The sequence below is a fragment of the Cannabis sativa genome, chromosome 7 (assembly GCF_029168945.1).
Source record: "Cannabis sativa cultivar Pink pepper isolate KNU-18-1 chromosome 7, ASM2916894v1, whole genome shotgun sequence".
NCBI classification, from domain to species: domain Eukaryota; kingdom Viridiplantae; phylum Streptophyta; class Magnoliopsida; order Rosales; family Cannabaceae; genus Cannabis; species Cannabis sativa.
Window position 1 is genome coordinate 11,507,876 of NC_083607.1, and position 25,110 is coordinate 11,532,985.

Genomic DNA, 25,110 nt, shown 5'->3' on the forward strand with positions numbered 1-25,110 from the left:
TGTTAGCAAAAACACACTTCCGTCGAAATTTAGCTGTTAATTGCCAGGTTGGACTGGACCGAGAACACGTGGCACAATTTTATTCGTCCACGTAAAAAATTATTTAAAAAAAATTAAAAAATTAAAATAAAATTAATTTGAAATTTTAAAAAAAATAATTATAAAAAAAAAATAATAATTTTCTTTTTCTTTTTTTTTCCTTTCTTTCTTTTTCTTTTTTTCCTTTCTTTCTTTTTCTTTATCACAGTAACCTTTCCAGCCACCACCCACCACAGCCATCCCCATCACCACCATCTTCCTTCCTTCCACCACCCACCACCATTCCCTTTCTTCCCAGCCATCACCACCATTCTCTTCTTCTTTTACCTGAAATAATAAGCTCAGAAAAAATCAAGTTCTTCCCAAAACTAAAACCAGAAAAATCACATTCAAAACTAAACCCAAAAAAATCATCTTCTTCCTCATCTTCTTCCTCAATCACACTGTTACCACCACCACCATTCAAATCACAGAAAAAAAAAAACAATAACAAAACAAGGCCCAAACCAATTCAAACAAATCTAAATCCAACAAATACACACACATGTATATATATATATATACGTATATACGAAATCAACCCCAAAATTATTATTTTAAAACCCTAAATATATAGAGAAAGAGAGGAGATCGGGAAAGAGAGGAAGAGAGAGAGAGAGAGGAGATCAACCGTGGCTGAGATCGATCGGCGCTGAGATCGATTGGGGCTGAGATCGATCTGTCCGCGGCGGTTCTCGGTGGCTGCACCTGGGTCGGTCTGCAACGGCGACGACGACGGTGCTGACTTGGTGGTCCTCGGCAACGGCAACGGAGCTGGCTTGGTGGTCCTCGGCAACTGCGGCGGCCCACCTGCAACTATTCGAGAGAGAGAGAAGAAGGGTGATGGAGCTGAAAAAGAAAAACAAACGAAAAGAAAGAAAAAGAAAAAAGAAAAAAGAAGAAGAAAAAGAAAAAGAAAGAAAGGAAAAAAGAAAAAAGAAAAAAAAAGAAAAATATTTTTTTATTTTTTTATTTTTAAAATAATTAATTTTTTTATTTTTTTAAATAATTTTTTATGTGGACGAATAAAATTGTGCCACGTGTTCTCGGTCCAGTCCAACCTGGCAATTAACAGCCAAATTTCGACGGAAGTGTGTTTTTGCTAACAGAATAGTGGTTTTGGGGGTTTACCCGCAGAAGTTTGGGTTGTGGGGGTTTAGTGAAACTAAAACCAAAGTATTGGGGGTTTTGCCGCCATTTACCCAAAATTATATATCTTCTACTATAGTTTGGCATAATAGTGCATTAAGACAACCTAATGCAACAATTTCTTATTCATTGTTATGTCTTTTTGTAATATCTCTCATCAGAGACTTGAGCTTTAATAATTTGGTAGGAGGACTGAACACTGCCCAATCCTACACAACAGAACATATGTAAGCATCTATATGTATAATGTACATATGATATTTTATATTGAACATTTGAAATGAAAATTCTACTTTGTTAATTATTAAGTTTTTAGTTTTGTCAGCTTTTAGATATAGTAGAATGAAAATAACTTGATCTAGTTATCAGATTTTTAGGGGGTAACAAGCTTAATGGAAGCGTGCCTGAGACATTCCGCTTCAATTCCAAGAATGACAATATGTATGTTCCTAATTTTGGATGCATTGTTTTATTTTGTTTATGTTGTACAATCGGCACACTTGGCAACAAAAATATGTATGATCACAATTGGCAACAAAAACAATTGGGACTAATAAACTATAAACAAAATGAACCAAAGATAAAAGACAACCTAAATTTTATTCAATAGTACTGTAGACAAATAATGGGACCTTGATACTGAACTTCGATATCCATGGACAACCCTCCAATGGTGAAACACACCAATTCGAATTACCTACAAAACTAAGAGAGACATGCTTTCATTACATTCAATTTCACACCTAGGAATCTCATGATCAAATACATGAGTTCCTTATACAACCTCCAATATACATAAAATTATAGTAAGTAATTCTAATAATAGAATAGAATAGAGGAGAGGTTTATATAGACCTCTTACAAGTAAAAAATGAGAGAAAGAAAGTTATAACAGAAAAAACTAAAAACTAAGGTGCCGTTTGGTAGCACTTTTGTTTTTTAATTTTTTAATCACAAAATGAAAGTACAATTTTTGTTTTTAAAAAATTTATTTTTGAAAAACAAAAATGCATTCTGTAACCACTTTTGTTTTTCAATTTTAAAAACAGAAAACAAAAGTGTGTTCTGTAAAGTTCATTTTTATTCTTACTTTTTGATTTTATTTAAGTCGGGTCTAGGTCCGGGGTCAGATTCGGGTTCAAGTCAGAAGTCGGGTTCAGCGCCAGGGCCGTGGGGAGGGGATTTGGATCCGGGTCTGGTCGTAATCTAAAAGATTGATTAAGAAAAAAAAACTGTTTAAAAAAATATTGAAAGTGATTTTTTTTTGTTTTTAAAATTTTGATTTCTAATTATAAAATTGAAAAGTAAAAATAGTTTTATAGAACATGTTTTTGAAAAATATTTTTACTTTTTTACTTTTAAAAACAGAAAACTGGTTAAAAAAGTGTTACCAAACGCCATCTATTTAATTAACTAATTCTCAGATGTAACTACTAACGAATAAGACATGTCAACATGACATGTGATTAAATATGTCCTAGTAACTGAATCACACAACAAATCTCAATGATTAGTTACTAGGACAACTTGAAATAGTTGAGACAATGTTTAAACTTCTATAGGGTCACACAGTTAGCATATCAACAATATTGTCTTCAGAGCTAACTCTTTTGGCTTAAACTTGACCCTTTTCAATAATGTCTCTTATAAAATGGAACTTGATGTCTTTATGTTTTGACCTTTCATGCAACTTAGGATTCTTAATTAAATTCAAAACACTTTGATTATCACAAAAAATATCTACACTTTCTGCCTTGAAGTCAATCTCTTAAGTTAAGTCCTTCAACCAAAGAGCTTCTTTGAATGCTTTTGCTGTTGTCATGTACTCAGCTTCAGTAGTTTAGGGAACAACTACTTTCTATATATTAGACTTCCAACTCACTGTGTTTCCACACACAGAGAACAAAAAACCAGTGAGTGATTTCGTCATGTCTATAATATTGGTTGAATAATCATTATCAACATAGCCATAGACTTCAGCTTGTTGACCTAATTTTATTCAAAAAAATAAGTCCCAAATCTCCCTTGGACTACATATCTTAGAATTTGTTTTGGAGCTTTCCAATAATCCTCTCCAAGATTAGCTATGTACCTACTAACAACACTTAAGGCATGTAATAGAACTGGTCTAGTACATACCATAGAATACATTAGGTTGCCAACAATGTTAGTATGGGTACCTTTCCCATAGCCTTTCTATCTTTCTATGTTTGTGGACATTGAGTTTGAGATTTTTAAGTGAATAGCTAGAAGGGTTGTAACATCATTTGCCTTGTCCATCTTGAACTTTTTTAGTACCTTTTTCTTCTAATACAACTTGATTATACCTAGTTTTGGTCTTTCAATTTCCAGTAATATTAGAATATTCTTATATTTGTACAAAATCATTCAAATTGATTTTGCATTATCTCAATGATTATATTTGATCACAAATAAATATGTGATAAGTATGAATATTCTAAATATAGTCTGTTTTCAATTTATCATATCATTCATTTCTTAGATTAATTCTCAAATTAATTGTCAAAATATTATGACAATTAATGTGGCACAAAGACTGACAGAGTATTTTACCTATAAATATAGGGTCTCGGTCTCCGAGCTCCTCACTCATTTTTTGTATGAACAGTAAATTCTATATAAAAGAGTAGAGAGAGCTCCTCTCATTTTCTGTGATTGATGCTCAAATATCAATGGCTAGAGGTATCACAATATGTTTCTTCGTTCACATTTATGCTCGATATGTCTTTATTATTTCGCTCTACATATCGATCTTATATGCTTTATCTTTCATTTAATATATGTGTAAGAATTTGGATCAAAACCGTTTTTATCTCTGTCTTGATTTATTTTGAGTTTTGATGTATATATATGTGTGTTTTGGTTTGTTAATGCCAATCGAAAGAATTTATTATTTTAATCATTTTAGTATATCTTATTATAAGGATTGCCTTTATTCATTAATTATAATATTTTTTATGCATTAAAATGATTCTTTTCATATATATACATATATATTCATATACACTGTCGTATATACACGTATATTTTTTACCTGTATATTTTTCAATGATTTAATAATTTTATTGGATTACATTATAAATTAGAATACTCCATTCTATTCTGTTCTCATGTTCTTAAAAAAATAAAATCTTTTGTTAACTTAGAAACTTTTCCTAGTGACGTGGACATCAATGTTTGACATGTTGCAAGAAGGATAACATCTTAGAGTTAAGTAGTCTCAAGTCATAGCAGTCGACCTGGAAGGGGTCCTTAGCCTTGTGCCCAGGTTGACTCTGGGAACTCTGGGAGGGGTGTTTGGATCCCACCACGTTGTTTCTAACTTACTATGTTATAGTATTACGTACTATGATGACATGAAGCATCCAAGTCTAGGCCCAAGAGCTGAAAATACACGAACAACACCTCAAAAATCAACCCAGGTGCCTAGGGTTTCACCCAGCGCCCCGGTTGAAAACCCAGCTAGGGTTTCAGTCTTCGAGACCATCTTGGTGTAAATGGATCAAACTTTGCACTGGGACCTAAACTAGACATACTATTAACATATTTGAGGCATCAGAATAAGATTCAGAGAACTTTCATTTTGGAGCACTCGGAGCGCCCACTGCTCAGGCACCTAGTGCCCAGGTTGACTTCTCAGCGCTTAAGTTGACATACCAACTAGGGTTTTAGTCTTTGGGGCCGTCTTGGTGCAAATAGGTCAAACTTTACATTGGGACATGAACTAGAGATATGACGAACATATATGAAGCATTAGAATGAGAGTTGGAGAACTTTCATCTTTAAGCACCCAGGAGCACTCGGTGCTCTGTGCCCAGGTTGAAAGTTTTCCAACATAGGCCACTTCCAACCATCAAACCGAAAATTTGACTCTTGCATCTTCTTCGTCTTCATCAAAAATGGGAAAATAAGTACTTTTGGGGAAGAAACAAGTTAACATGGGGGCCTAAACAAGGGACCAGCGCTCAAGTTGGCACTTGGTGCTGGCCCAGTGCCAAGGTTGACATTTTGTCAACCTGGGCCAATTTCGAGGATTTTTTTTTACAAAGAGTCTTTGGAGAATATTTTCCGTTTTCATCAAAGATTAAGATTCAACTATTTTTGGGGAGCAAACGGAACTTCCAAGAAGTCTTAAACTGGACTCAGCGCCCAGGTTCACATATTATCAACCTGGGCTATTTCCAATCCTGTTTCCAAAAAAAAGTTCTGAGCCCAGCACCCAGGTTGACATGGTGCTCGGCCTAGCGCCCAGGTTGACAATCAACGTGGTGCGCTAATTTCGATCACTTAAATGCAAATTTTACTCTGAGCGTTCTTTCTAAAATGGTCGAAAATTGGGTAGGAGACCTTGTCATCAAGTTTAAGAAACTTGGAAGTGTCAAAACGACATCCTAAACGCTCTAAAAAGAGCACTCAGCGCCTAGGTTGACATATGGCGTGATGCGTTGGGTTCTAGTTATCCAGTTCTGATTTTGTCTTGACCGTCCGTCTAGTTTTTCATAATAATTAGTTGCCATATTGTAAGAAGATTCAAATTCACAACTTCATATTTTCACTTTTCCAGCAAAGTGACTTACTTTGAAATTGGAGAGTTTCGAGTCTCCTGTTTCTGCAAAATAGCAACATCGCTGAGAACTAGGGACCACCTTCACTAGAACACGAAAACTGGCCAAGTGATGTCAAAATATCACTTAGGAATCAAAAAATACATCCTCGAAATATTTTCCTACTCACGCAGCGTCCAGATTGACGTCACATGTCAACCTGGGTGCTGGATGTCAACCTGGGTGCTGGATGTCAACCTTGGCGCTAAGATATCAACCTCAGTGTTGGGCCCAGAATAACCTTTAGTAAAACAACCATCACTCACTCAATATTGATCCGATTGATGCAATTAAACTTAAATTTTGAAGCTATTTCAATGCTCTATTAATTCATGTATCACACTCTAATCGCAATTCTAAAATTATAGACTCCCGATTTCACCCTCAAAGGAGTTATGATTTTAAGGTACAACTTACTCGAAGCGGTTCATGCAGACGTGACTTAGGCTTCAAAAATTGACGATCGATCTCTGGAGTCAATAACAATATCATTAGATAATCTCGATGGTCAAAAATATCTTATTTGTATTTTTCCACATTTTTGGAATATTTTATTATTATTTTAATAGGATCTCATTCCCAATGAAAGGAGAGTTCCACTAGCTCAATTTTTAAGTTAAAAAAAGTAGTCATAAGGTGAGAGCATCTCTCTCTAGTTTCTCGCTCTAGAAATTAGAGCATCTTGACTTAGCCATTTTTTTTTGTAGTCCATCTCATGAGAAATAAAACTTGAAGTAGACGTAGCTCCATTATTGTCACAATACAGGGAGTGAACTGATATAAATCGTTGTGTCTCTCTTATTTATAATTAACTTATAATTCATTCTCGCCAATATAGCAGGGGGTGTGGCTAGATATATGTGTCTAGATTTCTATGCCAACATTTTGGTACTTTCATTAAGAGCCACAACTCAAGGAATCACTTAAAAGATAGTTGCAACACGCTCCATAAGTGTTGAAAGAAGATCCACAAAAAGTGGCTAGCAGACAGGTGGCACGCCAGTCACTAAAGCTGGTGATGGGACTACACCTACGTCTCAGATGCCAGGTCGAGGTCTCGGAACTAGCTCCACACCTTGTTCCCCAAGTTTACCTACTACTTTTGGTACTAAAACCAAAGAGCGAATTCCACCTGGGGAACCACGTGTGGAACTAGAAGACCCTAAGGAGGCCAATCCTGGGTTGAATAGCTTACCCAAACTATGGCTGACCTGCAACAACAACTACAAGATTCTCTCGAAAAACAACATGAACAGTTTCAAAACTAGTTCGTGGAGAACTAGTAAAGTATGGAGAGCCAACGAGTTGAGATGGAGCAGCAAAGAGCTAACATGTTTCACTGTATCAGGAAAGCTTATCGCTATGGTTGCTGGCTACTCCCCCCCCCACAACCGGCCACGTGGGAACAAGTACTTAAGGGTAAAACCTTAACGCACGGAATGCTACTACCCTACATAATATTCAAGTACTAAGCAAACAACAGGTGCTAAGACTCCCTAAAGGGAAGCAAACTTTGAGAAAGACCTCGGAAGTACTGAAGCTCGAGTGCACCAACCAATGGGCCCTCCACCTAATATGGAGTGACCTCTGAATACAAGAAGAACCAATAGAACTCATCCACAAGGTTCTCTCCATCGCTCTAATGACATCAGATCTCGAGACCATATAAAGGGAAAGGGACCTACCACTCACACCAAAGGAGAAAATCAAAGACTCTACCTAGAAACTGGAGGCTATGAGATCTAACGAGTAAGGACTAATGAGAGGCTTCATACCCAAAAGTATTTTTGAGATTAGAGAGGTGAGTTGTGTTATTACTTTGCATGAGGCCCCGATGCCCAGCAATATGAGTACTTTCCTCGGGTACATGGGAAGAGTTGAACTTGAGCAACCAGTTTAATTCTCTCCGTACTTGTGATCTAAATGAAGACTACTTTAAGGAAAGTAGTCACTGCAATGATCCGAATGACCGTTGTCAAAGCGCATCATCCCAAGATGACCCAGATTTTAATCCAAAAATATCATCGATGTTGCCTTCACGACCTCGTGGTTAGGAGACAAAAACCAAACCTAAGTCGACTGGAGGTCACGATTAACTTGGGAGATCAAAGGAACTGCGTCACACCCTAACTAGAAAGAGGTTGGTGGAAGCAGGGGCTTCTAGAGGTGATCTTGACCGGGTAATAGAAGTTCCCACTAGGACACAAACCACCACCCTTGGTGTCAACAGGACAGAGTTTGACAATCTAGTGGCCTTGGTAAAAGGAATCACAACCCCAAAGTTGTCAAAATTTGAACTGGACAGAGAGTGGTGCTCACCGCTCTCTGACCAAATCAAAGCTCTGCCAATCACTTTGGAGATTAAGAATCCTTCCTAGCATCAATACACCAAGAAAGAAGACCCACTGTCTCACATTCATTACTTCAAATTGTAGATAGATCTGCAAAGAGTAAGAGACAATGTTAGGTGTAGAATTTTCCCTACCACGCTAACAATCCTAGCTCAGCGATGGTAGCTCAAGCTTCCCCCTGGATCAATCGATTCATGGAAAAATCTGGTGGGTGCTTTTGGTAATCAATTTGCTCCTTCTCAATAGTGCCAAATCAAACCTAATGCTTTGGCAGATGTGAAACAGCAAGAAGATGAACCCCTCAAGGACTACATTCAATGGTTCTTAGAGGCAATCGTTAAGACGAAAATATTTAACGAAGATGCGAGGGTTATGGCAATTGCAGTCGAGCTCAAAGAGATGACTTCTCAGTGGTTAGAATTTCATCTCAAATCAGTGTACACTATGAATGACTTTTTTGATAGAGTAGACGTTGGGAATATTTCACCAAAATCTAAATTTACTAACAAGTATGTTGATTAACATTCTAAATATGATTTCTCTAAAACAATGAAATTAAACACATAAGGGTTTAAGAAAATCTTACATTGATTGCAACAGAATATAATGACTCCTTCCGTTCAAGATCTCTAGCCTTTGATTCCTTTCTGTAGAAGAGCATTATCAAGATTTGAACCTGGATTTCTTTCTCTCCTTCGAATTCGGTTACCACCGTCTTACTCACTATGATTGAGTACTTGACTTGCTATGTGTGGGCATGACACTCATTCACTAAGGCTTTCCAATGTGGAAGAACAATGAAGGAGACTGAAATCACTAATGAAGGAACTCTCTCATCTAGGTTGAAGACAATAGTCAAGATGACATTAGTTGGATGAGTGAGAGTATCATGTTCCTTTTGTAGTGTTTGAACTAGGGCTTAGGGCTGAATTATATGGATTAAAAAAGAATAAAATATTAGACAAAAATCACTTCTTGGCCGTACACTTATGTGGACCATTTTCTAGTTAGATTTTTGCCACCTTATTTTAACTACTTATTCTTCTTTTCAATAATAGCATATTTTCCAATTCAATCCTATAAATGCCAAAACTATTTATTTAATAATTATAATTAATTACTAAATAAAATTGTCATTTATGTAATTTATTAATTAGACCATACAAAGTCAGTCTCTTAATTAACAAATTGACCCCCAAACCTCTTTTCTTCACAATTAAGCCCTTGCTTAGTAAAAGTTCATAAATAAGACACAGTCTAATTTTATAATTATAATTGATTAATTAAAATCAATTAACAGAGTCTGGAAGCAGTATTATCTGAGCTAGTGAGGGGACCATGGGCCTATATAACCGAGCTTTCAATAAGTAGATCTAGAATTCACCAAGTAAATTCTCAATTTATTAATTTCGCCTTGCACCACTATAGATTTGGAATTGAATACACTCTCAGTTATATAGAACGCTCTATATGTACCACGATAAAAATACATTATGATTATCTATTGTTACAATCCTAATAGTCAAAGATCCTCTATAGATGATCTGCACTGAATAGGAAAAAATTTACCGTTCTACCCTTCAATGTATTTTATCCTTAACACTTAGCAACCTATAAATGATATTTCAGTAAACTAATATAATTACTGAAATGAGATCTCAATCATTTATCTTTATTCAACCAAGCTCGAAGGAAATCATCGTTTCACTTCTAAATACTTATAGAAGGTATAGATTCCATATCTATGTTTAGCGCTCCCACTCAATTGAACTACCATGTTCCCAAGATGTAAGTATCCACAAGAATAAAAAGTTAGCTTGCACGAACACCTCTAAGAATACAAATAATACAACTAAGTTAAACCTAACCATATTAGGATTAAGATCCATAGACCTAATATCAACCATTGATATTGACTTAGAAAGATATAACAGTAAGTTTATGATATCTTATCCAAGTTCAATATCGGTCCCTTTCAATGTATACTCCATACATCCGATACTGGTAAATTTTGCCAATGCCCTAGAAAAGACATAACACTTATCCAAGGTATCAAAGGTATAAGTATACCTTATAGTTGATTATCATGCCAGTCTAAATTCAGTGAACTGACAAATCATGGGAATTAAACTTTTGAACATATAATCATGATTATATTCCACTGTGCTGACGACACTATAATCATGAACAAATATATACATATTTATATATATTTTGGACTTAATAGAATATATACATTAAATATTATCATGAAATAAATCACCTGAACCATGCAACATAAAAGCGATTTATGATCTTTATTAATTAGTAAATCTGATTATATTGACATGGGTTTTTATTTAGGGCACAAAACCCAACAGTAGATGGCTTTATCAAGCTTGAAGAAGTTGTCACTCGAGCTAGTGGCTCGAAAAATAACAAGATGAAATCGCCATATAACGGTTTTTTGAATATTGGAAACCAAACCAGACCAATAAATTTCTCAAACCAAACCAAACCAAACCATTTCAAACCATTGAGAACGGTTTGGTTTGTTTCGAAACCACGGTTTAAGTGGAATTTATAATTATTCATATTTTTTAAGTAATTGTACTATTCTTACCAAGTTTTTAATTTTATTTTTCAAAGTATATATTTAACATGTTAGGCAATAGATCTATAACATATAAATAACAATATATACATATTCTCAAAAGTCAAACATCAAATAAAATCCAAAATTCATGCAATAAAAAACTCGACACACAAAAAAGTTCAAAATTATACATACATTATACATATAGTCATATATAAAATATATATAAAAATCAATTATTTATTATAAACGGTATAGTCCGGTTTAACCGTTAATAATTTATTACGAACCGCAACCAAACCATTACGCGATAAATGGTCTGGATTAACCGAACCACCAAAAACAGTTTTCTCAGTTACGGTCTACAACGGTTTGGATTGTCACAGTCCGGATTTAAACCATGATTTTCTAGTTTCGATGAAGTGCCCTAGTTGTGACTAAAAAATTGTCACTAAAAGTAGTAATTTTTTATAGTGTATGTAATTGCACTATTAACTACCCCTTCAGTTTCAAAGAACTTGTTATTCCCAACCACTTACAATAATTTGATGGCGAGACATCGAAGAACAAAGAAGAACCAACAACGAAACAAAACTATGTCACACAGACAAGACTACAATACTCAAAACCATATCATAAAGACAAGACTACAATATTCAAAATTATGTCACAGAGACAAGACTAATTGTAGGGGCGACAATCGAATCACAATAGCAAAACACAACCCTGAACAAGCCGCACCTATGCCTAAAAAGATCAGCGGGCCTGGCCAAAGAAAAAAGATAATTACATGAAATATTATTTTTTGTAAAAAAATTACTTTTTTACATTTAAAGATTTTTTTTTTTTATATTTTTACAATTTTCTATAGAAACAATACGAAAACAACAAGAAAACTACATAAAAATAACAGGAAAATAATATCCAAACAACATCGAAACAATAACAAAAAATAACATAAAGATAACAAAAAATCAACAATAATTTAACAAGAGGACAACATAAAAAGACCATATTTTCTGTAAATAAAATCATAAAAATTATAAAAATATTTAAAATTTCGTACAACGGTATTTTTAATAATTTTTTTTTTTGTTGTTTTTGTGTATTTGTGAAATAATCCCAAGAAAGAAGACAACCTCATATAGCTATAAATTTAAAAACAAGAACCTATAATTTTTTTTTTAATTTAGTTTTAATTATGTATTATACTTTTGGAAAAAAAAAACATGTAAAATGATATTGACGTATATTATTTCTTTTTCTTTATTTTTTTTTTTCAGTGATCTATCTTATAATAACTTCAATTGGTCAACTTCCACATGTGATAACGAGAACAGGTGAGATAGAAAAAATTACATTATATATTTTCACAAGTTTTAAAAATATGTTTCAACTTTGCACTAATAGCTACCAAACTTAAATTTGATAATAGAATTTATTAATTGGATCAATATTATTTTAGTGTAATCAAATTTATCAAACTTTGTACATTTTTCTTTTGAAAATTACCTTATATACTATTTTTTAAGGGTAAATATTATTTTGGACACTGTGCTTTGTAAAAGTTACCAATTGGACTATCTGTTTTGTTAAACAACAAAATGGACCTTATATTTTCCAAAATAGTAAAATAAAGACCCTGGGTTCAATTTTCAACAATTTTATTTTTTAATATAACCAACTTTAAGACAATTTATAATACGAACATATACAAAAAAATATAACTAGTTTTTTCATAACATTTCTAAATTAGATTATATTATTAAGTTTTATTATTTGTAGAAGCTTATTAATGGCAGAAAACAAAAACAAAGAAGAGAAAACAAAGCAGAGCATAAAGGCAGAGCCAAAGAATGAAATGCCAAGAAAAGCTTAACCAACTAGTTAGCTTGAGACCTGTTTATTATATACAAAGATGATACAAAGTACAAGTGCAGAATAGGAAAATAACAACCAAAACTGAACTTAACTAATATTAACAAACTAACAGAATGCTTAGCTAACATCCCCCCGTAAACGAAATGGCGATGAAGCAATTTGAAGTTTGCCTTTAAGATAAGCAAATCTGTCAGCAGTTAATGGTTTAGTCAAGATGTCCGCCACTTGATCAAACGTAGGAACATAGCGAACTGAGAGTCGTTTGGTTAAGATGAGGTCTCGAACAAAATGAAGATCGATCTCAATGTGTTTGCATCGAGCATGAAACACAGGGTTGGCAGCAAGTGTAGTGGCACTTTGATTGTCAACCCATATCACAGGTGGTTGAGAGAGAGTGACACGGAGTTCAGAGAGCAGAGAAGTAATCCATTGTACTTCAGCAGCAGCAAGAGCAAGGGCCCTGAACTCACTCTCTGTGCTTGATCGAGCAATGACATGTTGCTTTTTGGCTGACCAAGATATCAAGTTTTCTCCTAAAAACATGAGATAGCCACCTGTTGATCTTTTATCATCTATGCAGCTGGCCCAGTCTGCATCTGTATACCCTTGAAGTTGAAAAGTGTCACTTTGTTTAAGCCATTGCCCATCTGATAAAGTCCCCTTTAGATACCTAAGCAACCTCTTGCAGGCCTCCCAATGCTTAACAGTAGGGGCATGGAGAAATTGACTGAGTTTATTGATTATATAAGCAACATCTGGTCTTGTCAAATTGAGGTATTGTAAAGCACCAATGGTACTCCTGTACAGTGTGATATCTTCAAACGGATCACTGTCATTTAAGCTGAGTTTGGACGAGGAACTGGTAGGATTAGAACACGTTTTAGCACCCTCCATGTGAACCCGTGTAAGCAAATCTGTAATGTATTTGCTTTGGCTAAGATACATGCCTTTGTCATTCCTGTAAACTTCCACTCCCAGAAAATAGTGAATAGGGCCTAAATCTTTTAAAGAGAACTCTGTGTTTAGACCAGTGATAAAATGGTTGATGAGAGATGGATTTGGTCCTGTGATTAGAATATCGTCCACAGATGTAAACCAGATTGTTGCCAGCTCCATGAATAAACAAAGAACAATCAGATTTAGATCATTGGAAACCCCAACGAAGCAAAGTTTGGTTCAGCTTATCATTCCACGCTCTTGGAGCCTGCTTTAACCCGTACAAAGCTTTGTGAAGTAGACAAACGTGATCTGGTCTAGAGGTATCAACAAACCCAGGAGGTTGTTGCATGTACACAACCTCATTTAAATTGCCATTGAGAAAGGCATTCCTCACGTACAATTGCTTCACGGGCCAGCTATTGTTGACAGCAAGTGAAAGAACAACTCTAACAGTGATTGGTTTAACAACTGGACTGAAGGTGTCAGCATAATCTATGCCTTAAGTTTGAAGATAACCACGAGCAACAAGTCTTGATTTACACTTGTCCAAACTTCCATCAGAGTTTAGCTTGACACGATGAACCCATTTATTTGTAATGACCTGCATATCTGTTGTATAGGGAACCAGAGTCCATGTTTTTTGGTCAGTGAGAGCATGAATCTCGGAGTTCATAGCAGCCAGCCATTTAGGATTACTACGAGCCTCTTTGAGATTTTTTGGTTCTGTGGGAATAAGGGATTCAGGGAGAGGGTGTTTAGTAGCAAGGTATGATTTTGGTTTGGTAATGCCACTTTGGGATCTAGTTTTCATGGAGTGGCTTCTAGTAGTGTGGGATGGGACAGAGGGATTAGGCAAGACAGTCGTTGATGGTGCATTTGGCTCAGGTGCAAGTGTTTGGGTTAATGATGGTTGGACTTCACTGGTTTGAGATAAACCAGTAGGTAACTGTTGAGGATTATTTTGGGAGAGAGACAAGGTTATTTGTGGGACAGAACATGTGTTATTTGGTGGCTGGTGTAAATCCTGAGGAGGACTATGTGGGATAGTGGGTAGTGAGGACTCAGGTGCAGCAGGAGTAGTTGATATAGCAGGACCAGAAGCAACAAAAGTGTGGTCAGTATGCAGAGGTACAGACATAGGAGAAAAAGTAGTATAAGTAGAAGTAGGTGAAATATTTGATTGTACCTGAGACATAGTAGAGGAGCCTTTTGCAGGATAAAGTTGCTCATTAAAAATAACATTTCGAGCAATGTAAAGTCGGCCTTCAGGACTTTCACAGAGATAGCCTTTATGATGTGAGGAATAACCCAAGAAAAGGCATTGTTGAGATCTATACTCCATTTTGTATCTGTTGTAAGGCCTTAAATGGGGGAAACAAGCACATCCAAAAGACCTTAGGATGTTGTAATCTGGTTTTGTATGGAAGAGAGTCTCATATGGTGAGAGATATTCTAAGACTCTTGTTGGTAATCTATTGATGGTGAAAACAGCAGAGCTAAAAGCATACCACCAATAAGACAAATCCAAACCAGATTGTGCTAGAAGGGTTAAGCCAGTTTCCGTAATATGCCTGTGTTTTCTTTCTGCCTTGCCATTTTGCTCATGAGTCTTTGGAGAAGGGTGTTGAAAGTGAATACCTTGATCCTCTAGAAATCTCTTGAATGGTCTGTACTCCCCTCCCCAATCTGCTTGGACAGATTTAATGGGAAGATTAATTTGTTTTTCCACTAAACTTTTCCACTTTAGAAACACTTCAAGGGCTTGAGATTTGAGAGTAAGTGGAAAGATCCAAGTGTATCGACTGTAATCATCAAGAAAGTGTACATAGTATTTATATCCCTGCTTAGAATCAACATGGGAGGGGCCCCATAGGTCTGTGTGTATCAAGGCAAGAGGTTGACTGGTTTTAGTTTCAGATGAGGGAAAGGGCAAGGTGTGACTTTTACCAAGTTGACAAGCACTACAAAAAGTCAAATCTTTAATCGATCCAGTGTGAGGGAGATGGGGCAATAGTTTGATTAAAGTGTTTATAGCAGGGTGTCCAAGAGTGCAATGCCAAGTATTAACATCTTTGTTTGTGGAAACATGATAAAGAGCAGGATTGAGGGTAGAACAATCAGAAACAGTAGATGTTTTATTGATTGAGGAGAAAGTACAATTTGTTCCAGGATTATTATACTTGGAACATGTTTGATTACAGACACATTCAGAGTCAACAAACTGACTAGACACAAGAGTGTATTGGAGAGTAGTTGAAGAGGATGAAGAGGAGGCATCTGCCAACTGGTATAACCCATCTTTAAGCTTCCCTCGGAGCAGTACCTGTCCAGTGTCTTTGTCCTTAACAAAGCACCAGTTTTTATGGAATTCAAGAAACACATAGTTGTCCTCAGTTAGTTTAGAAACACTGATTAAATTCTTTTTAATTGAAGGTATTTGCAAGACAGAATTTAACTTTAATGGACAATTAACAGATGAAGGTAAAGAGGTGTATCCAATGTGTGAGATATGAATTTTCTTACCATCAGCAACAGCAAGAGCTTCGGATCCAGCATAAACATTTGACGATTCAAGAGTCTCTAGGTTGTTGGTGATATGATTTGTTGCCCCAGTATCAACAAACCATGATAGATCATCACCAAAGTCAGGAAGGACAGTGGTGTTATGAGAATCAGTAGTAGTTTCATATTCAGTCAAGTAAGCACGAGGTGTAAAGACACCAGGTTTGGGGGAGACAAAATTTTTGTCGAATCTATAGTGACACACAACAGTTGTGTGTCCAGATTTCATGCAGACTTGACAAATGAGCTTCGAGTTGACATATGAACCACGATTGAATCCTCGTCCTTGAGTTCTTGCATAACCATCATTTGTTGAGCCACGTCCAGGATTCTGAGATGGTTTAAAGGGACCAGTTCTTGATGCCCCATAAGCAAGATTTGCTTCCATCTTGAGCGTAAGATCATTGACATTATTGTGCTGATCCAGACGACTTTCATGAGCCATTAAGAGAGCCTGAACCTCTTCCAAGGTGAGTTCATCACTTCTGGATGTTATTCCAGGAACAACTGGATCATATTCGGGACCTAATCCGTTGAGTAACTGAAGAATAACATCTTGTCTCCCAACAGTGGAGCCAACTATGGAGATAGAATCGGAGAGAGTTTGGACTTTATCAATATAATCAGATATCTACAGAGACCCTTTCTTGATGTGAGAAAATTCACCTTTGAGTTGTAGGAGACGCGCACGTGATTGACTGGTGAATTTTTGTTCAAGAGCCTTCCAAACAGAATAAGAACTGGTATAATTCGCAACAGACGCAAGAACTCCTTCGGACATCGATGATCGCAACCAAGAGAGAAGAAGCTGATCGTTCTTTTTCCATTGTTGATACTGAGGGTTGGGAACACCATTAACAAGATGCTGAGAAGGAGGAACTCCTGTAAACAGAGTATCATCAAGGTCATGCCCAATGACCGTAGGAACCACCTGAGATTTCCAAGCAAGGAAATTTGTACGATCTAATTTGACAGTAAGAGAGGCAGAAAGAGAATTGGAGAATGGACTCCATGAAGACGAAGAGATTTTGTGAGTAGTGGCAGCAGTAGCAGTGGAGTTTAAAGGATCGTTGTTGGTTCCAGTGTCAGCAGTAGCAGTAGCAGTGGAAGCCATTAATGACAGATGTCAATGGCGATTGATACCATGTAGAAGCTTATTAATGGCAGAAAACAAAAACAAAGAAGAGAAAACAAAGTAGAGCATAAAGGCAGAGCTAAAGAATGAAATGCCAAGAAAAGCTTAACCAACTGGTTAGCTTGAGACCTCTTTATTATATACAAAGATGATACAAAGTACACGTGCTGAATAGGAAAATAACAACCAAAACTGAACTTAACTAATATTAACGAACTAACAGAAAAGTAACAGAATGCTTAACTAACATTATTTAGACAAAAAATTAGTTCAAGTTGTTATTATTAATTTTTTGTGAATAGTAATTTATAATATTATATTGTTTCTACTTTTTTTGTCTCTCCCTTTATGATTCTTTTATTTAGACAAATATATAATATTTAGAAGTATAATATTAAGTATAGAGAAAGTGATGTAAACATTTCATATAAAATAAATTTGTGTGATTTATTTTTCACATAGCTCTTGACATTTTCTTATTAAAATCTTTCAGCTTTAAATTTGTAAACACATATCGGAGTTCCTACTTGAAGAATGAGTAAGTTTTAAAATTAGACCTTAACACTACATATAAATATTTATTTATGCATATGATTTGTGCTATACGTAGTATGCTAATTGAAAATTTACTAATAAAGTAGTATTCCATGATCTTTCAATCAGGCTTCTTTCTTGCTCACATAAATTCTATTGTCAACAATGTAAGTTTCTAATTCTTAATTCATCCTAAGATTCAAAATCATGAAGGTTTATGTTCATGTTGTGAAGTTATTATACTCTTCATATTCTTTGACCATAATAATGATTACTGCTACAAACTTATTTTTATTCGCAACAAAATTTGTTATTAAATGTGAGAAAAGAAATTGTGATTATAAGTATCATCATTCTTATAAAGTCACGTGTTTTGCAAGTGTTTCATCTATCCCAGAAAATAAAAAGTTAACCCCACCCCAAAACCTCATTAGAATAGCACTTATCATAAAAAAATAAAATATAAAGTGAAGTTTTTAATAATACATATATTTTGTATTTAATTTGATACTATTAATATTACTAACCTATCACGTCAACTAAAATTGACCTATTTCACGTGATCTCAAGCTTCAATTTTAATAAATCTTTTTTTTTTTTATTTAAGCATTTATATATTACAATTATGTTTTACTTGACTCAAACCCAGGAACTCCAACACATACCCACCTAGCTCAAGTGGTTAAATTTCAATAAATCTTGAATATCTGTTTCTTTTTTCTGTATTATTAAAAGTAATTTTTTTGTTATTTATAATGTTGATAAATGAAAAAATTAATTAATTACCTTTATATAAAAAATTTTATTTTTATATCATATTCAAAATTTATTTGTATATATATTAGTAATTAATTAGTTATTTTTAAGTTATATTATGATAGTTTATTATTTAAAATAAATTGTAGTGAACTTAAAATTTATTTTCGAAACTAATGAGTTGCCTATACTATAACAAGATATTATTTTTATATACCAATTATGTTGTTATATTTTTGTTACATTGAAAGCTATATGTTTATTTTTTCTTTATGACATTTCAAAACTACTTAAGAAACTAATTAGTTATCATATAGTATAATATAATTCAATTAGCTAAATTTCAAAATAAATGAAAACTAAGATTTAAAAGAATTATAGAACAATAACTAATCACTATATATTTGGTATAATTGGTATCATAAGTGTTAGAGTTAGTTAGGCTTCAGTTAATTAGTTAATTTTCTGTTTAGCTTTCTGTTAATGCTTGCCCATGTGGCACTGTAATATTGTTAAGTTCTCAATGTATATAAATACACCTTCTCTGCTCCAGTTTAGGACAGAGCTTCTCTTTTCAATTTCTCTCTATCTTCTTTCTTAGTTCTGCTCTTACATGGTATCATACCTATGGCCGATCTTGACGACCCCCGCCACCCTGCGCCACCACCATATCCAGAAGCTCCGGTTGCGCCTCAGGCAGCCGCCATCCAATTTCACATTCCCAACAACCTCCTTCCGCTGAATATTCGCCTCGATCGACACAATTACTCCTATTGGCGATCTCTAATTCTTCCTTCTGTTCATGCTCAGGGACTCGATGGCATCCTTCTTGGCACAACTCCACGGCCTGAACCGCTTCTTACAGGTACGAATTCGATAAACCCTGCCTTTGACCATTGGATTCGATGTGATGCCCTGTTAATGAGTTGGCTCATGAATTCTCTTTCCGAGGCTATGCTTGGACATGTTCTTCACTGTGAGTCGGCTGCTGAAGTTTGGACAGTCTTTGCTAGTCTCTTTGCCACTCAATCCAAGGCTCGCCAGCTTCAACTTCGTCTTGCCATTCAAAATACCAAGAAAGGTTCCATGAGCATCGATGAATACATCTTGAAGATGAAGAATCTTGCTGATTCTCTTGCCGCTGCAGGTCACAAATTATCTGATCAAGAAATCGCCATGTACATCCTTGGAGGTGTCGGCCATGAATACGAGACAGTCGTTGTTCTCCTCACTGCACGAGCTGATGCTCTAACCCTTCAAGAAGTGCAGTATATGCTTCAAAATCAAGAGATGCGAATTGAACAAACCACTCCCCAACTCTTGGACTCTGCTCAAGCCAACTACGCTCAGTTCAATAAAAATCCCACTGGATCTAATCGCACAAACACTGGCAGAGGTTCATCTAATGGTCGTGGCAATACTCAAGGTCGTGGGTCTTAAACAGGAGGACGAGGTCCCTCCAGTGGCCGTGGACGTGGTTCTCGTCCAGGCTGTCAAATCTGTGGCAAGATTGGTCATCTTGCCTACAAATGCTACCACAGATACGATACAGACAATCAGCCATCATCCTCAAACTCTCAGCACACAGGCCACAACTCACAGGCTCTTCTATCTGATTCAAGCACACCTGCAGAGGACAATGGTTGGTATATGGACAGTGGGGCCACACACCACATGAGCAATGATGCTCAAACCCTCACCACAATAAATGATTACAAAGGCAAAGCCAAAATCACCGTAGGTAATGACTCTCAAATCTCAATTTCTAAAATAGGTCATTCTACCTTTGCAACAAGTAATTCCAGCAAGAAATTTTTACTAAATGATGTCTTATATGCTCCAAAAATAACCAACAATTTATTGAGCCTTTCTAAAATCACTACCGATAATAATATCATCTTATTGTTTGATTCTGATACATGTGTTGTCAAGGACAAGATTACGGGCCAAGTTCTTCTTCGGGGCCATCTTAAGCACGGCTTGTATCATCTTGATTTGTCCAAAGCCAGCCTCAACTCAACACAGTCCACTAGAGGACTCTCTCTTCCCTTTGCTACATTCAATTGTGTCAAGAACACACCTACTGGACCCTTCACTGAAGCTCAAATATGGCATCATCGTCTTGGTCATGCCTCCCCAAGGATTTTAAAGAATGTCCTTTGTACTATTAATTTTAAAACAAGATGTAATTTTCTTCCTTTTTGTCAAGCTTGTAATATGGCAAACTTCACAGTATTCACTTTGGTCTTTGATTTAGTACACACCGATGTATGGGGACCATCTTTTTACAATTCAATAGAAGGATTCCGTTACTATGTTAGTTTCATTGATGACTTCTCTAAATTTACTTAGATATATCCTATGAAGGTCAAATCTGAAGTTGCTGCCATTTTTCGACAATTCAAGTCTTATGTTGAACTACAGTTTAATACCAAGATAAAAGCCGTGCAATCGGACTGGGGTGGTGAGTATAGACCACTGCAGTCCATCCTTGAGCCATTGGGCATCAACTTCAGACATCCGTGCCCCCATACACACCAGCAACAGGGAAGAGCTGAACGAAAACATCGTCATGTAGTTGACATGGGCCTCTCCTTTTTGGCTCAGGCAAATATGCCTCTCACACATTGGTGGGATGCCTTCACCACAGCTGCCTACACTATAAATTGGCTTCCACACCTGTGTTACAACTACGAAAATCCATTTGAGGTATTGTTTCACCAAAAACCCAACTACTCATTCCTCAAAACCTTTGGTTGCTCTTGTTATCCTTTACTTTGCCCTTACCAAACCAACAAATTGGCCTTTCAAATAGCTCACTGCTTGCTCCTTGGATATAGCCCCAGCCACAAAGGTTACAAATGTATGCACCCTACTGGCCGAATAGATATTGCTCGCACAGTCAAATTAAATGAAACCAGTTTCCCTTATGATACACTTTTTCCCAAACATGTCTCTCCTCCCATATCAACAACAAATTTATCTCCCAACAGCTTCCCTATACCACCACCGCCTCCTCTAACAGACCCCACACCCCACACCTCATACCCCCACACCACAAACACAACCATCTATTCCCCATACTACAGAAACCGATTCCATTGATTCACCACAATATTGCATACCAGCAACCTTATCCCCAACAGACACGCATATCCTCCCAAGCAACACCCATGTGTCACCATCGGCTATTAATCATGAACCCGATATCATAGTTGACCCTACTGCTAGCATCACCAATGATCCCTCTGTAAACACTCAATCGCAACACACTAGTAACATACATCATATGGTCACTCGTGCTAAAGCTGGCATTAGGAAACCCAAAGCCTATACCGTAACTTCCAATGTCAGCATCGAACCAAAAACTCTTAAGGCTGCTCTTCAAGATCCCCTATGGTTGAATTCTATGCAAACTGAAATCAAAGCCCTCATTAAAAACAACACATGGAAAATGGTCCCCTATGAACCTGGTATGACAATCATTGACAACAAATGGGTGCATCGTGTCAAGTACAATCAAGATGGTTCTGTCAATAGGTATAAATCAAGACTTGTTGCAAAAGGATTTCAACAAACCCATGGCCTTGACTATTTTGAGATATTCAGCCCCGTCATCAAACCGTGTACCATCCGCCTTATATTCTCTCTTGCTGTCACTAATAACTGGCCAATACAGCAAATCGACATCAACAATGCATTCTTGAATGGAGATCTTCAAGAATGCGTTTATATGGCTCAACCAGCTGGATTCAAAAGTGAGACTCACCCTCACCATGTCTGCAAACTCAACAAATCCATTTATGGCTTAAAGCAAGCTCCTCGCGCTTGGTTTGACAAGCTCAAACATGCTTTAATTCAGTGGGGTTTTCATAACTCGAGAGCAGACACTTCATTATTTTACCTCCAACGAGAAGGCAAACTTACTCTTCTTCTCATCTATGTTGATGATATTCTCCTTACAGGTGAAGATAGTGTCTATATTCATCACTTAATTTCTCAATGACATCAACAGTTTGCTTTCAAAAATCTAGGACCCGTGAGGTACTTTCTCGGCTTTGAAGTTACCGGAACAGCCACTGATCTCTATCTCACTCAAGCCAATTACACTTCAGACCTTCTCACTCGTACCAATATGGCCGCTGCTACTCCTACACCAACACCAATGTGTCCCAACACCAAACTTGCTACCTCCATGGGAACTATTATGGAAAATCCTACTCTTTATCGCAGTGTTATTGGAACTCTCCAGTATTTAACTTTGACAAGGCCCGACATCTCCTTTGCTGTAAACAAGTTATCTCAATTCTTAAAAGCTCCCACCAATGAGCATTGGTCTGCTTGCAAACGGCTTCTTCGGTACTTGACGGGCACAATAGACTATGGTCTCCATTTCAAGGCTGCATCTCCTCTCAATCTAGTTGCCTACACTGATGTCGACTGGGCAAGCTCTATTGATGACAGACGATCAACTTCTGGTTATTGCGTCTATCTTGGCCACAATTTAATCACCTGGAGCTCGAGAAAACAAACCGTAGTGGCTCGCTCAAGCACGGAATCTGAGTACCGTGCTATTGCTCTTGCCACCACAGAGTTAATTTGGGTTCAATCTCTATTCAAAGAGCTTGGCATACACATACAAAGCTGTCCTATTCTTTGGTGTGATAATCTTGGTGCCACCTCTCTTGCATCAAATCCCGTCTTTCATCAACAAACGAAGCACATTGAAGTGGATCTTCACTTCATTCGTGACAGAGTCCTAGTCCACGAACTTGACATACGCCACGTCTCTGCCACTCATCAAATTACAGACATCCTAACTAAGCCTCTTCCTCAAACTCAATTTGATCATTTCAGGAACAAGTTAACACTTCGGGAACCAAGTGTAACTTGAGAGGGGGGGGGGGTGTTAGAGTTAGTTAGGCTTCAGTTAATTAGTTAATTTTCTGTTTAGCTTTCTGTTAATGCTTGCCTATGTGGCACTGTAATATTGTTAAGTTCTCAATGTATATAAATACATCTTCTCTGCTCCAGTTTAGGACAGAGCTTCTCTTTTCAATTTCTCTCTATCTTCTCTCTTAGTTCTGCTCTTACAATAAGTAATCAAATGGTTTCTTAAATTTTAGAAATAGCAAAAAAAAAAAAAAAAAAAAAAAACATATGCTTTCCATATTTTAAAATATTCACGAGTATATTACAATAGTATTTTGTTAGGCTCAACATAGTAACGATATGGACAAAATTATTTTTAAACTTATAGAGAAGGTGGAGAAAGAAAAAAGGAAAATAGAATAAGAAGGGAATCAAAGATTAAAAGAGAAGGAAAATCAAAATAGAAGATAGGAGAATCTGGGTTTCATTATCTTAACAAGTACATATTTAGTTACAATTTTTTACTAACTTTTTCCATATGTGTATATATATAGCTAATGCAGATTTTAATATTTTAAAAGATTAATTATATATTAAAATTATTAAATTTAACTAAAAAAATTAAAAATTATAATATGAATCTATATACATTACTTATATTTGGGATAGAATTAGAAAAATGCTAAGTATTTAATACAATCGAAGAAGCTTTATCGCTATTGATACAATTAAATATCAAATTTACGAAAATATTAGAGAAGTATTAAAAAGTATATTAGTGGTGTCTAGTATTATTCAAGGAATTAATTATCATTTTTTTTTTTATGATATTAGATAAAAATATTAAGTATTGGGTCTTATATTATAATAATTTTTATGTATTATTACTGACCATTTTGAATACTAGCCAATTATTGAGTGCCACATGATAAGTTGATGGTCACCTTACCAAATAGCAATATATATAGAAAGATAGCATTTTATATGTCTAAAATTATATATAAAGAAGAAATTAAAAAAAAAAAAACATTAAAATAATTAAGAAAAGACAAAAAAAAAAAAAAAAAAAAGAAAGCATAAGATGACAAGAAATCATCAACCACCTTGTGCACAAATAAATATATATATATTTATATATTACCTTATGCACAAATATATATATTAGATAGATATATATTGATATATTTTTTTTTTCAAATTAAAACCATGATAGAACTTTTATTGTTATTGGCCTCTTAAAGTTGATATTCTTAGGTGTTGTAAAATATTCTAACACATACAAATATACCTAGTTAGTTATATTTAGAAAAATGTTAAAAAGTATTAGTAGCATTTAATACAATCGAAGGAAATTTATCGCTATTGATACAATTAAAAGTATTAGAGAAGTACCAATATACCAATATACCAAGAAAAATGTTAAAATATTCTTACATAAACCAATATACCTAGTTAGTTATATTTAGAGAAGTACTAAAAGGTATTAGTGGTGTCTAATATTACCCAAGGAGTCATATGGCTATATATACAATTAAGTATAATTTTTTGGATGATATTAGAGAAATATTAAAATTATTAATCGTTGTTAGTACGGGTATTATTAATTGTTCAATTAAGTATCAGGTCTCCTATAATATATTATAATAATTTTTA

At 35.5% G+C, this 25,110-nt stretch overlaps 1 protein-coding gene across 4 annotated transcripts in view; it reads left to right on the top strand.

Annotated features, from left to right (window-relative positions):
- LOC115697794 (probable LRR receptor-like serine/threonine-protein kinase At1g29720) overlaps positions 1-25,110 on the top strand; it is a 47,142-nt gene that overhangs the window by 13,548 nt on the left and 8,484 nt on the right. For all 4 annotated transcript variants that reach the window (XM_061101835.1, XM_030624919.2, XM_061101834.1 and 1 more), the window contains 5 exons: positions 1,389-1,454; positions 1,597-1,668; positions 12,062-12,118; positions 17,789-17,833; positions 17,959-17,996. In XM_061101835.1, coding sequence (XP_060957818.1) covers positions 1,389-1,454; positions 1,597-1,668; positions 12,062-12,118; positions 17,789-17,833; positions 17,959-17,996 — 278 coding nt within the window. The remainder of the gene's footprint in view (positions 1-1,388; positions 1,455-1,596; positions 1,669-12,061; positions 12,119-17,788; positions 17,834-17,958; positions 17,997-25,110) is intronic.